Source organism: Rhinolophus sinicus, linkage group LG04 (genome assembly GCF_036562045.2).
Source record: "Rhinolophus sinicus isolate RSC01 linkage group LG04, ASM3656204v1, whole genome shotgun sequence".
NCBI lineage: Eukaryota > Metazoa > Chordata > Mammalia > Chiroptera > Rhinolophidae > Rhinolophus > Rhinolophus sinicus.
Window position 1 is genome coordinate 1,559,513 of NC_133754.1, and position 15,158 is coordinate 1,574,670.

Consider the following 15,158-nt stretch of genomic DNA (forward strand, 5'->3'; position numbering starts at 1 on the left):
ATATTTAATAATTTTACAAATTCTTCATAAAAAATATATCTCTGTACAAAAAGGTCTTTTGCACCTACTCGTGTCAGCAGCATGTGGTGGGGTGGTGAGACAGGGTGGGGTGACGATGGGTGTCCTGATCAGAATGCCAGCCTTCTTTTTCCCCTTTTTTTATAATAGCTTTTTTGTTGTTGTTTACAAACTATTTTACAGAAGAAAAAAATTATTGCAGCTAGCCTGAAGAAAGGCAAGATGTGTGACAAGCAGCACTTTAAACAGCTTTGAAGCGTGACCTGCATTTGCGGGGCGCGCCCCCGCGTGTCCCCTTCTGTCGGGAAAGAGTCTTGTAAGCTGCCCCGCCCCCAGCAGACCCGCTCAGCCCTGCACACGCCCTCGGGGGACCCAGGCAAGTTCCTGCGGGAGAATTCCATGAAGTGTCCTGGTTTAAATAACATGCTCCAATCTGACAACCAAAGGATGTCTGACTTTGCGCACAAAGGAAAGGAACAGCTGATCTGATATGTGGTTTCCTGGGCAGATGTCCTGTCGCTTCAGGGTGCAGGAAGGTCATTGACCAGCCAGCAGGTCGGCGACATGGGGCGAGAGACATGGATTGAGACTCGGGAGTCAGCGCTTGGCATCTTGTTTGAGTGACTCAAACTCAGATATGTACAGTCTATTTATATGTATGTATATATATATATACATATATGTATATATATACACTCAATATAGACATAATTACCCTGTTCTCCCTGCACAGAGCCTCCCTCCCTCACAGTTCCCTGCGTCCCGGTTCCACCTGTGGCCAGTGTCTGGCTCGGGCTGACCTCATCTAGTCTAAAGAGAGGTAACCGGAGGGCTCTAGGTTGCAAAGCCAGCCTCTGGGTCAGGTAGGCCAGAGAAAAGCGTGCAGAGAATCCAGCATAATACTGTGGGATTCAAAAGGCAAAGAAGGAACTAGAAGAGGTCAGCCTTCCCGACAGCATGCGCCCTTCACACGCATGAGGCCCAAACAATGGGTGCCCAGTGGGAAGATGGACTAACATGTTCAAAGCACAATGCACAACGCTGAAAGGAGTGGACACCTTGACAGTGGTGATTTTTTTTTTTTCATTTCTCACTTTTGATGTCCTGCATTTAAACATGCAGCAGACAAACAAGTCTAGAAGTCTGAAGCTAGGTGTGCACATGTTCACTACAATGGAGGGAATGGAACACCCGGACACGTCTGTGGGGCCAGCCAGACTGCAAGAAAGGGAAACACTCCATAGGTGGGCAGGTACTTCAAACCCAAGTAAGAAAATATGTTTTTCAGAATGTTTTTACCGAACAGTTATACATAAAAATAAACAGAATGCCCCCTTTGAGCTTGTGACCTCAGACATTCTCACTGCTGCATCTTCTACATCAGGTTTTGATTTTGTCCACATTGGGGATCACACTTACTTTAGACCGTAATTTATAATGTACCAGGAATGAATTCTAAACTTGAAAGATCACTGACATTTTCTTTCCATTTGCGATTATAAAGAATGAAACGAAAAACAAGCTAACCTATAAACTATGTTGTCAGGAAGGAAGAGTGTGGTAATTTCTCCTCACCTCCAAAGAAACACTTGCTATTTTGATCCTTCTGATCCTGAATAATTTCCACCAAGTTCAAGCTGCGCCTGTGGTATGTTATCTTTCAATGGGACACCAGAGAGGGAAGGACAAACACAACGCCAAAGGGAAGGCTGCTAAAACCCACAAGGTCATGAGCTATCGAAAATAAATTACTATTCACATTTTTACACAACAGATAGAAATTGCTGCAGACCTCCCGCTATGAAGCCGTAAAATACTGACAATGATGGGATGAAGATGGGACTAAAGAGGAGAAAACATGTGGGAAAGAAAAGGCCTCTTTTTGTTCTCGCTGGACATCTTCAACGAATCCAACACACATATGCAGCTAAAAGAGTGACCGATAACAGAGCGAGTCTCTCCAACACCAGATTCCCTTTACAAAGCTGTGCCACGGCTGGGACTTTCTCTTCTCCTAGCACGTCAACTGCACGGAAGGTGGAATGTTTCGCGTGAGACTGTGAGCGGATGCTTACAATACAATGGGTTAGTGGATAGAAACCCTGTGTAGTTAATTTTTATCAGAATCTTACTCGTCATTCATCACACACTAGTGCAAAAAATTGTGCATCAGAAATTCTGCAATAGAACGGCTGACTGGGAAGCTTGCACATGGCCCCAGAAATGGATGCCGAGGCGGCTGCGAGTCCTCAAAGCTTGTCAGGTGTCAGGAAGGGCAGTGACACGTGTGCCAGGTGTGCGTCCACCCCAAGGTGTCTTCTCATGAGTTTTTTTTTTTTTCCAGAGTGCTTGCATTCATGGGGGTTACAAAAAAGAAAAAAACGACAACGTATTGTGGTGCTACCATTTTGTTACTGCCCCCGAGGGCCGTATCCATGTGCCCAGGAAGTTGCACTGAAAGGCGCGCCAGCCACACAGAAGTCGGAGGTCGGAGCCTTTGGGGATGGATGGCACGCTGGCGACACGTTGGTGTGCCTAGACCTCTGGATGCGGCCTAGACCCACGGGCGCGGCCTAGACCCACGGGCGCGGCCTAGACCCACGGGCGCGGCCTGGACCCACGGGCGCGGCCTGGACCCACGGGCCGGCCTGGACCCGGCGCGGCCTAGACCCACAGACGCGGCCTAGACTCACGGGCGCGGCCTAGACCCACGGGCGCGGCCTAGACCTCTGGATGCGGCCTAGACCCACGGGCGCGGCCTAGACCTCTGGACGCGGCCTAGACCCACGGGCGCGGCCTAGACTCACGGGCGCGGCCTTGACTCCTGGACGTGGCCTATTCCCCGGGTGGGCACGGCCGGCGTTTGGAATCCACTCCCAGAATGAAGACATGGGTGCAATTCGGGCCCCGAAGACTCGGCACGTGGGACCTGATGCTCCCGCCGCGTGGGTGCCGGGAGAAGCCGTGACGTTCGCTGCAGCAAAGCCGAGAGGAGAAGGAGGGTGGGCTATGGCACCAGAGGAATGGCTGCTTGTCCATCCGAGGTATGGCTATGGGTCAGTCAGGCCTGCGGGCACTGAGGGCTATACCACTGTGCACACTGTGTTCAGAGTCGTGTCAAACCGCACAGCCTTGGCCTCTGTGGGCTTTAAGTTTGTATCATACATGGGGTTTTCAAACGAAGCTTGTCCGTTGCTATTTTCATGTCCAGCATAGCCGTTGTATTGGACTTTTGGTCTTGTTCTAAAGGGAAGAGAGGGACATACCGTTAGGGCCCTGGTTTCAAGGGAGAAAAGCAAGTCAGCTGGGACCGTGTGCGTGAAATGACTCCTTAGCCCGCAGGGAATGTGCAGAAAAGGGGCCAGCAAGCGGCTGGGCCACACACCCTCACACAGCGGAGTACGCTGTTGGTACTTGGTGGCTGATCATTATGGAGAGGGCTTTAAAAATAGAAGTGGTTTCTAAGAATTAGCTTATTCCGACTAGGACTAGGCCACGTGGTAAGAGCACAGCTTTAATGTAAATAACCACACTAGTAAAAATATCACTTGACATGGGTGTAAAGAAACTTCTGTTTTAGTGATTACTAGTGGATTTCCTTAAGTTACCGTATGTTCATTAAGGAAATGGGAACTAAAAAGTGTGTGACTCTCAGAGAACCAGCTTCTGTCAGCAGAAGAGCCATCTGCAACTGTTCTGGGAGCTGGAGACAACCGACCTGAAAATGCTCTAATAGCAAAAGTGGGTAAACAAATTCAGCCAAATGTTAATGGAGCTCCGTCCTGGCTGAAATTGTCCTTTCCTCTCCCAAGTCACGCGTCACCACCATCCCCTTGTTGCCAAGGAAATGTGACCGAGTTGGATCAGACTCAGGGACCCTGGAGAAGTCATGTGGACATGGTGAGTGAGGAACCTGGGACTCCAAGCACAGCAGTAAAGAGAGAAGCTCCACAAGGAGCGGAGACAAGGTTTCATCTGAAGAAGTACGGTGCCAACTCGTGAAAGCATTTTTAGATGTGTAGAGGGGCAGAATGAGTGGAGAAACGGCTAATGGATTGGTGTGTTCCCTGGGCAGGTGGCAAGAGCTCAGGAGAAATGGACATGTGAAGTGGTGGGGTGACCGGGCAGGGCTTGCTGCTGCTGCACACCCCCCGCATTCCTCAGCCGGCACCAAAACAGAGAACTACAAGACCCCATGGGTTTAGAAGTCTCGGGCTTAAGAGCTGCTCTCCTGTAGCCATGAGATCAGAGCCGTCCTTCGTCTTCCAGACACAGTGCAGCCTCTCGGGTGTCTCGCTGAAAACTCACAGCAAATAAAGAAAACAACAAAACTTTCCCATATGGGCATCCTTAATGGACGAGAGACGATCACTTAGCAACAGAAGATACGTGTGTGAGTGTGAGGGTGCACACCCACTACACCAATACTTTACAATCACAGTGCAAACAAATGGTGTTTCTACGGTACCTGTGTTTGTAGAGGTAAAATGCAAACCCTGATAAAATTAGGGCGAGGAACGGGACCAGGATGGCAGCTGCGACGGACCCACTGCTGGTGCCCTGGTAATGCTGTGAAGCGTCTCGGTCAGAGCTTAGGGGGTCTGGAAAACAAAAGGACTATTCAGTTTGCAGTAACTGACCTTGTGCTTAAACAGATGCATTTATGCTACACTTTATAAATGGATATAAATTCTACACGACGCAGGAGATGCAATTCCATAGGGAACCAACTGATACTCTTTTTCCCAAAGATATTAATATCCATCTTAACGACCACGACACAAAAACCTGATTAATCCTTGGTGGGACTATGAAAGTCTGCCGCTCCCCAGGTAAGGAAGACGAAAGGGGTGTTGCACCTTCTGACTTCTGCATAGTTACAGATATTTGCATGTGAATAAAAACTAACTGAAAAGCATCCATATGCCTTTATCTAGATAGAGAGATGGGTACAATTTGCTGTTTTCTCCTTTCCTAAGGCACAGGCTCAGCAAAATATGTCACGGAACTTGTTGCATAGTTCATGTCTATGTAAATGACATCACACTCTCTATATGTGAATGTGTTGCCTAATCTGTTCTTTTAGGTAGATTGCAAAAGTCATTACAGAGTATAGAAATACTCAAAGAATGCAGCTCAATGTTGTTTCTATGAGAACCCAAAAGGATGAGAAAATGCGGTTTCCACACATCAGAAGGGAAGGCGGGTGTCAGCTTCTCTAACATTGTGAGGTGACCACTGACGCTGCAGTCACATCTCCACAGTGACATACACACATGGCACTGTGAGCCATGCAAACATCGAACATTCAAATCATAAAATGATTATTAAGTGATTATTGCCAAACGAGGAAGTTTGTTCTGAAGAGTTCACTATTTATAAAGTACGATTTTGAAATGTATTTGGCTTAATCACACAGACTTTCCAATGCACGTGTGTAGGGAATTATGATTGCGTCACCTGAACCTAGCAGAGTTGTTAAAAAGAAGCTGGCCTGGTATTAGCAGTTCATGTGCAGAATTTACAGGGTAGTAAATAGAAAGAGAAGCTTTGGTTCATTTGTTTTTATAAACCATGGATGCAAAGTAACAATCAAATGCTAAAAAGATTTTTTAATAGCTTTTAAATAAAAATCCTTGGCTTTTCACGTAAAAACTTAGAAATAACAGTCTTCATAAGCGTCAATAAATGCAGATTGTGCTACTCCCCCATCCTATGGCCTGGTAGGTTTATGTGGTCATTGCTGTTGGCTCTTTGTCACCTAAGCGTATCTTCTGGAGACCCTTTCGTATTAGTACGTACGAATCAGATTTAATTTTTCCTTTTCAGGTGTACCCGGGACCTACAGGTGAGGCTAAAGGGCCAGATGCTTAGCTCTGCCATCTCAGCATCCAGCGTCCAGGTGACGGCACGTGAGCAGAGCGAAGCCAGCTGCGGCCTCCCATCTGGACACTGGATTTGGAGTGAGTGATGCACAGCACGCTGGGGTGGTTTAGAATTGATTCCTATGGCTGTCAGGGCTAGAGCCTTGGGGAGAGTATTGTCAGATGTCCCCAGGGGTGATGCTAGCAGCAGCCCTCAGAGTCCAGAGGCAGAAGTGCAGCTGTCATACCGTGCCACCAGAGCTGGCACTGTCCCACAGGGACACCCCGGGTACATTGCTCCAAGGGCCTGTTATGATGATGACGTGTCAGGACACCTCAGCTCCTCAGAGCGATGCCTGGCACCTAGTGACACTTCCCTGGGACCCACGGTACTGGAAGGAAGGTCAGCTCCGGATGCTGGGCTGGCTTGGCCAGCTCTGCTCTGGAACCCGTGCTGACAGCGGAAGCTAAAACACAGCAGGGCTCAGCACTTGGCGAGATGGAAACCAGTGCTGCTGGTCAAGTTTGAGATCCCACTGGTTTCCATGACGAGGCCTCATTCTCCAGGTTTCTGTAACTGTTTCCTCGCCTCGTTCTCACCCATCTGCGTTCTGCTTAAATTCACCAAAGGTATTTTCTGCAAACCAGACCCAATAGTTTTGGCCGTCACGGAGCTCACAGTCCCTGTCAGGACTGGAGACCTGCACGACACAGGCCCTTCACATCCTGACAGCCACACAAGAGAAGGACTCGTGAATTCCACACTGGCCTTCCTCCGAAATCATTAGCCTGTCTGGAGACCCCGGTGAGTTCCAGTTATTGACACTTGTTTGAATAATGTAAAGGGTAATGTATGTACATGATACTAATTAAAGTGGCATACAAATACATGAAAATTAATAATAGGAAAGGGAAGCGGAAATAAAGGGTCACTTCTTGCCCATTATGCTAACAGGTTTTGTTTTATTTTTAGTGCCCTGCCAGCAACATACTGTTAGTACTTACGACTGTCTCTCTTAATATTTCTCTAAAAGCTGGGCACACTAGTTACATTTTCTGCATTTGGCTTTCTCAACTTAACCATATAGTACTGAGGTTCTTCCATCAGCACATATGAATTAGACGGAACTTTGTTATCTGTACAGTATTCTGCTAACTGGACATGCGGGATTTATTTAGTCAGGCTAGTTTTAAAGGACATTTAGGCCACTTCATTCAGTGTTTTCCTACGATGATGCCACGAAATCCTTTTTCTATCACTATACATCCGCAGGAGTCTACATTTACAGAATGTGTTGTAAGAAGTCAAATCCTTGCCTAACTGAATTTGAAATGTTTGGTGTTGCTATACCTAATTTGCCCTCCAAAGGTGCCCCCATCTCATCTCAACCGTTATGTTATGAGGGTCACTACGAGAACACGAGGAAAGCTGTGTGATGTCCACCGCTTACCCTCCCCTCCCTCTCCCTCGCTCTCCCACCCTGCTTTGTATTGTTACTACTTCTGCTGCTACTGCTACTCTGACGAATCAAGTAGTTATTTTCTCACTTGCATTTCTTTATTTCAGAATGAGGGTGAGCATGTTTTCACATGTTATAAGCTAGGTCATTCCATTACTTTTTTTTTTTCATTCCATTTTTTAAAGAGCATTATTTGAAGAAATTCTCATACTATGGCATTCACCCACTTAGAGCACACATACAATTAATTCAAGGGTTTTCAGTATGTTCACAGTGTTGCAATCATCACCACCATCTAGTTCTAGAACAGTTTTCTCCCCCAAAATAAACCCAGTACCCTGTAGCAGTCATTCTTCACCACCTCCTACCCCAACCTCCAGCCCCTGGCAACCACTGACACACTTTCTGTCAAACATTTGCCAGTTCTGACATTTCACGGAAATGGAGTCACTAAATCTGCATTTTTAAAAATAATTTTTTATTAGTTTCAGATGTACAATCAACATAATGGTTAGACATTTACACCCCTCACAAAGTGATAACCCCCACCTCCCCCACCTACTACCCCTCTGACATCGTATGTAGCTGTTACAATCTCATTGACTCTGTTCCCTATGCTGTGCTCCACATCCCGTGACTATGTATGTATTTTAGATGACATTCAGCATTATTTTATATTAGTTTCAGGTGTACAGCGCAGTGGTCAGGCATTTACATAATCTATGACGTGATCCCCCGAGAAGTCCAGTGCCCATCTGGCACCCTACATAGTCTTTACATGATTGATTATATTCCCCACACTGTATTTCCCATCCCTGTGACTATTTTGTAACTACTAATTTGTACTTTCTAATCTCTTCACCTTCTCCCCCACCCCCAACCCCCGTCCCATCTAGGAACTAGTTTGTTCTCTGTATCTCTGTTTCTGTTTTGTTTATTTGTTTGTTTGTTCTGTTCTTTAGAATCCACATATAAGTGAGATCATATGGTATTTGTCTTTCTCTGTCTGACTTATTTCACTTAGCATAATATTCTCTAGGTCCATCCATGTTGTTGCAAATGATAAGATTTCATTCTTTTTTATGGCTGAGTAATACTCTACTGTATAAATGTACCACGATTTCTTTATCCAATCGTCTATTGATGGGCATTTTGGTTTCCATATCTTGGCTATTGTGAATGGTGCTGCAGTAAAGATAGAGGTGCATATATTTTTTCGAATTAGTGTTTTGGATTTCTTTGGATAGATACCCAGGAGTGGAACTGCTGGGTAATAAGGTAGTTCTATTTTAAATTTTTTTAGGAACCTCCATACTGTTTTCCGTAGTGACTGAAACAATCCACAATGCCACCAACAGTGCACAAGGGTTTCCTTTTCTCCACATCCTCGCCAACACTTGTTGTTTGTTGATTTATTGATGATAGCCATTTTGACTGGGGTGAGGTGATATCTCATGGAGGTTTTTATTTGCATTTCTCTGATGATTGGTGACACTGAGCATCTTTTCATATGTCTATTGGCCATCTGTATGTCCTCTTTGGAGAAATCTCTCTTGATCTCCTCTGCCCATTTTTCAATTGGATTGTTTGTTTATTTGGTGTTGAGTTGTATGAGTATTTTATAAATTTTGTATATTAACCCTTTATCATTGGCAAATATCTTCTCCCATTCAGTAGGATGTCTATTGGTTTTGTTGATGGTTTCCTTTTGCGTGAAAAAACTTCTTAGTTTGATATAGTCCCATTTGTTTATTTGTTTCTTTTGTTTCCCTTTCCTGAGTGGATGTTTCACTAAAAATATTACTAAGGGTAATGTCTGAGAGTTTACTTCCTATATTTTCTTCTAGAAGTTTTATGGTTTTGGGTCTTACATTTAAGTCTTTAATCCATTTTGAGTTTATTCTTGTAAATGGCATAAGGTGATCCATTTTCATTTTTTTTGCATGTATCTGTCCAATTTCCCCAGCACCATTCATTAAATAGACTATCTTTACCCTGATGTAACTTCTTGCTTCCATTGTTGTAGATTAAATGACTATATAGGCATAGATTTATTTCTGGGCTCTCTGTTCTGTTCCATTGATCTATCTGTCTGTTTTTATGCTAGTACCATGCTGTTTGGATTACTATAGCCTTGTAGTATGATTTTATATCAGGTAATGTGATACCTCCAACTTTGTTCTTATTTCTCAGAATTGCCGGGGCTGTTTGGGGTCTTTTATAGTTCGATATAAATTTTAGAATTTTTTGTTCTAGTTCTGTGAAAACTGTCATTGGTGTTTTGATAGGGACTGCATCGAATTTATATATGGCTTTGGATAGAATGGACATTTTAACTATTAGGTTGGTGCAAAAGTAATTGCAGTTTTTGCAATTATTTTTAACCTTTTAAACTGCAATTACTTTTGTGTCAACCTAATATGTTAATTCTTCCTATCCATGAACATGGTATGTGTTTCCTATACCATGATATTTGTATCTTCTTTAACTTATCTCGCCAATGTCTTATAATTTTCTGAGTACAGGTCTTTTACTTTCTTGGTTAAATTTATTCCTAGGTATTTTTTTTTTGATGCATTTATAAATGGGATTGTTTTCTTAATTTCTCCTTCTGATAGTTTGTTAGTGGTGTATAAAAATGCAACCAATTTCTGAATATTAATTTTGTATCCTGCTACTTTACTAAATTAATTTATCAGTTGAAACAGTTTTCTTGTGGAATCTTTGGGGTTCTCTCTATATAGTATCATGCCATATGCAAATAATGACAATTTTACTTCCTCCTTTCCAATTTGGATGCTTTTTATTTCTTTTTTTTGGTCTGACTGCTCTGGCTAGAACTTCCAGTACTATGTTGAATAAAAATGGTGAAAGTGGGCATCCTTGTCTTGTTCCTGATCTTAAGGATAATGCTTTTAGCTTTTCCCCATTGAATATGATGTTAGCTTTGGGTTTGCCATATCTGGTGTTTATTATGTTGAGGTACATTCCCTCTATTCCCACTTTGCTGAGAGTTTTTATGATAAATGGATGTTGGATTTTGTCAAATGCTTTTTCTTATCTATTGATATGACCATATGATTTATATTTTTCATTTTCTTTATGTGTATATCCCGTTAACTGATTTGCATATATTGAACCAACCTTGCATACCAGGAATGAATCCTTCTTGACTTTGGTGTGTGAACTTTTTAATATACTGCTAAATACAGTTTGCTAATATTTTGTTGAGGATTTTTGCAACTATTTATTAGGGATATTGGCCTATAGTTTTCTTTTTTTGTATTGTCTTTGTCTGGTTGGGATCAGGGTAATAGTGGCCTTATAAAATGAGCTTGGTAGCCTTCCCTGCTCCTGAATTTTTTGGAACAGTTTGAAGAGAATAGGTGTTAATTCTTTTTTGAATGTTTGGTAAAATTCACCCATGAAGCTGTCTAGTTAAGGAATTTTGTTTGTTGGGAGCTTGATGATTACTGATTCAATTTTGTTGGTAGTAATCAGTCTGTTCAGATTTTCTGTTTCTTCTGGATTCAGCCTTGGAAGATTGTATGCTTCTAGGAATTTATCCATTTCTTTCAAATTGTCAAATTTGTTGGCATATAGTTGCTCATCATATTTTCTTAATTATTATTATTATTATTATTATTATTATTATTTTGTATTTCTGTGGTATTGGTTATAACTTCTCTTTTTTTCTGATTTTATTTATTTGGGTCCTCTCCCTTTTTTTCTTGATGAATCTGGTTAAAGGTTTTTCAATTTTGTTTATCTTTTCTGAAAAACAGCTCTTGGTTTCAATGATCTTCTGCATTGTTTTTTTGGTTTCTATTTCATTTATTTCTACTCTGGTCTTTATTATTTCCTTCCTTGCAGTCACTTTGGGCTTATTTTGGTGATCTTTTTCCAGTTCCCTTTGATGTAAAGATAGACTGTCGATTTGAGATATTTCTTGTTTCTTTAGGTAGGCTTTCATTGCTATGAATTTCCCTCTTAGTACTGCTTTCACTGTGTCCCATAGATTTGGGGTCATTGTGCTTTCATTTTTGTTTCTCTCAAAGTATCTTTTGATTTCTTCCTTGATCTCATTGTTGACCTATTCATTATTTACTAGCATGTTATTTGTTTTTCATAAGTTTGTGTGTTTTACAGTTTTTTTTTCTTGTAGTTGATTTCTCATTTCACACCTCTGTGGTTAGAGAAGATGCTTGATGTGATTTCAATCTTCTTAAATTTATTAAGACTTCTTTTGTGGTCTAACATGTGGTCTATCTTCCATGTGCACTTAAAAAGAATGTATGTTCTGCTGCTTTGGGGTGACATGCTCTTAAAATATCAATTAAATTAACCTGGTTTAGTGTGTCATTTAAGGCTGCTGTTTCTGTGTTGATTTTCTGGTTAGAGGACCTGTCCATTGGTGTCAGTAGGGTGTTCAAGTCCTCTATTATGACTGTATAAATCTGCATTTTTTGAATGACATTTTCCTCAGCACGGTGTTTTCAAGATAATATTCCACTGTATGGAGCTGTTAGGAATAATGCTGCTATACGCATCTGTGTACACATTTTTCTATGAACATACATTTTCAGTTCTGTTGGCTGTACATTAGGAGTGAAATTGCTGGGTTTGTGGCAACTCTATGCTTAACTATTTGATGAACTGCCAGACTGTTTTCCATAGGAGCTGTGCCATCTTTATATCCCATCAGCCAACAGGAGTTCCCATTTCTGTACATCATTGTTGTCCTTTTGATCATAGCCATCCAAGGGATGTGAAGTGGGAACTCACGGTGGTTTTGGTTTGCATTTTCCTGATGGTAATGATGGTGGGCATCCTTCTGTGTGCTTATTGGCCACTTGTGTATCTTTGGAGAACAGTCCATTCAAATCCTTTGCCCATTTTTTAGTTAGGTTACTTGCCTCAACTAGTGAGCCATAAAAGTCTTTATAAGTTTTAGATACAAGCCTTATCAGATACATGATTTGCACGTATTTTCTCCCATTCTGTTTGTTGTGTGTGTGTGTGTGGGGGGGGGCTATTTAATTTTAATGGGAAAATCAACCTATTGGTCACTTTCTTACACACGCTTCCGCATTAGAGTTGTCTTTCACACTAAGTTGGTTTAGTATCTGTTTAATGATAAGCATTTTTTTCCAGTTTATCTACTGACTGGAGACAATTAAGAGGTTATTTTTATCCATAAAAATGGGGTTTAGCCATAACTCTTACATGAATGGTGGTTTTGAAGCATTACTCAAACATAGATTTTTCTAATTATTTAAATGGAAGATTTGCTTGTGATTCAAATTATTTTGTGAGCCAAATTGTTTTTCCTGACAATAAGCTCATCCTCACATAAGAATAAAGATTACTTGTTAAAGCAAGCTGGAATTTTGTTAGATTAAAAAGAAATGGGATAATGCAAAGAAAATTTGCAATAACAAAGTGACAGATCTTGTCAGGTTCACTGGATAAGCTTAGCTATCTTCAGAGACTCCTGTACAGCTTGTTGCAGTATCCTTAGTTACCAGAGAGAGAAAGCAGCAAATAACTACAGAACTTGGTTTACAGTAAGAGGAAACTTTACCCATCATGAGTGTTGATCTAATGCATTTACTCTACTTCATTTCTGCAAAATAATATAATCCAATTTAAAAGATCATCTCAGCCATTGCTGCCATTATAGTTTAAAGTGCTTCTATTTAAGTATACTGAGTTTGGAATGGTAGAATTAGAGTATTATATGATTAATTACCCTTTTTGATCAAGTTTTTTGAAGTATGATAATATACAGGTTGGTACACATTTCCTTTGGGATATTTCATCATGTAAAATCCTCTTTCCACAGTGGCATGCAGTCCTTATTCCTTTCATGAACTGCTGTACTGACTGGACGTATTTTCTATCTGATTTAACACACAGCGTAACATAACATATTTATTTATGCAGTTCCTTTAGGATACATGTGTGGGACGTAGAGATTGTTTCTCATTTCAACTATTCAAAACAGTCCTCTTTTAGACATACCTGCATATGCAAAGCACAATGTTCATACTTATCTGATTAAAAATTCTAGAGATACACTTGCTGGATGAAAGAGTATTGCCAAGTTGTACGTCTCTCTCATACAACTACCAAAATTGAACACCCAAGTGCCTATTTCTACTATCTACCAAAGCTGTTTTTTAAAACCTTCGAATTTTGATAACTAAAACAATGATCTATCTTTGTGTCCACAGTACATAGTTTTGAAATTGAATCTCTTCTCAATGCTTATTGGTCACTTATAATTATTCTCACTTACACTTTTCTTAGTTAATGTGGTCAGCTTAACTCTTTATTTGAGTTGTATGTTTCTGTCCCCTCCTAATTTTAATATCTCTTTATCAATTAAGGATATTAGTTCCACATCTGGCATATTTTCTTGCATTTTTCCATCTTTGTATTATTGTCTATTTTGCTATTCAAAGGAAGTTTTTTGTTTGTTTTTTCATTCAGTTGTAACACGTTAGTCTCTCCCATTATTTTTGTTTGTTTCTTTGACAGTCCTGGCCTCTCCCATTACTTCTCCACAGAATCATTTGAAGCCCAACATGATATTTGCTTTAAACATAACATTAGTGCAGTTTACCTTGCCTTTCGAGCTTGAATTTCCCAAAGTCTTTTCCATGTATATCACCTTGGAAAGTAAATCCTCCTCTTTCAAGTCCTGATGAGACCTGAGAGGCATGGAAAGGAAGAAACTAGTGCATAACAAGGTAACACTATTCTCTTATCAAACCGTATCTGTTATTTTCCTATTTAGATATTACAAGTTAAATATTTTATTTTTGCCATTTCTTTCAGTGACACATTTATAGTTAAAAATTGAAATATACAGATGTGAATTTCAACTGACATAAATTTTCACTCTCTCATTTTGATCTTAAAAATACTAGTAAGTTCACAACATATTCATAGTTTAACTCTCCTTTGTAAAGGGGGAGAAACAGGTGAGTTCAGATGTGACCTACATGAGGTAAAACTCACTCTGTGTGACAACTAGTGGCCGCTGCGTGCCATGTGCGGCTGTGTCCCCTTGAGTCAGTCAGTGAATTAGAGCAGAAGTAAACGGTCAAGTTGCAAAGAAGGGTATTAAGAGGGTATCTGAAATCCCTCTGTTGACCTGGGAATGAAGTTTTTAGAACTTTCAGAGTGGTTGCCAGCGGCCCGGGGAGATTTTGGTCCCCACTGTTATGGCGGGAGGTGGTGGCAGCAAGCACTGAGCCTGGGCCTAAGTTCTCGTTTTGTCTCCTGGAGCAGCCCATTTGCTCTGGGACAGATTTTGTCTTATGTCAGGACCAGGTTTCATCCATCGCAAAACGAAGGGGTCCAGCGACCCTGCCATTAGCGGGAGGGGCTGCTGAGTTCTGAAGCGCCAATAAGCGCTGCTCCTCCCAGAATTGTCCCTTTCTGCCCCACCCCTGTGCCGACAGTAACTCCCAGCCAATCTGTGCTTTGTTACAACCCTCACGTGAGATACTTACGTAACCATCCAGTCCCCAGTTGTCATTTTCAAACTTGCTTACAAAAATGTCTACCGGACCTTTAACTTGAAAAGACTTCAGAAGCAAATGGGCCTCTTCCTTCTTGTAAATTCCTATGAGAAGATCAAAGCCAGTTATTCATGTACCATAGGGATTCCCGAGAGCTAATGACACAGGCTTTCAGCCCGTTTGATAGGGAACATGGTACAGACATGGTAATATCACAGATAAGACAAACTTATTGTTTTTTTTAAATTTTAGCTTCAGCATTTCTTTTTCCTTAGAAGCACTTA

The 15,158-nt window shown here is 41.5% G+C and overlaps 1 protein-coding gene across 2 annotated transcripts in view; it reads right to left on the bottom strand.

Moving 5' to 3' along the window:
• Positions 1-2,677: 2,677 nt before the first annotated feature.
• CSMD1 (CUB and Sushi multiple domains 1) overlaps positions 2,678-15,158 on the bottom strand; it is a 1,601,557-nt gene continuing 1,589,076 nt past the window's right edge. For both annotated transcript variants that reach the window (XM_074329288.1, XM_074329289.1), the window contains 4 exons: positions 14,866-14,978; positions 13,971-14,058; positions 4,487-4,619; positions 2,678-3,261 (listed from right to left, as the gene is read on the bottom strand). In XM_074329288.1, the coding sequence (XP_074185389.1) occupies positions 3,102-3,261; positions 4,487-4,619; positions 13,971-14,058; positions 14,866-14,978 (494 nt within the window). In that variant the 3' untranslated portion in view covers positions 2,678-3,101. The remainder of the gene's footprint in view (positions 3,262-4,486; positions 4,620-13,970; positions 14,059-14,865; positions 14,979-15,158) is intronic.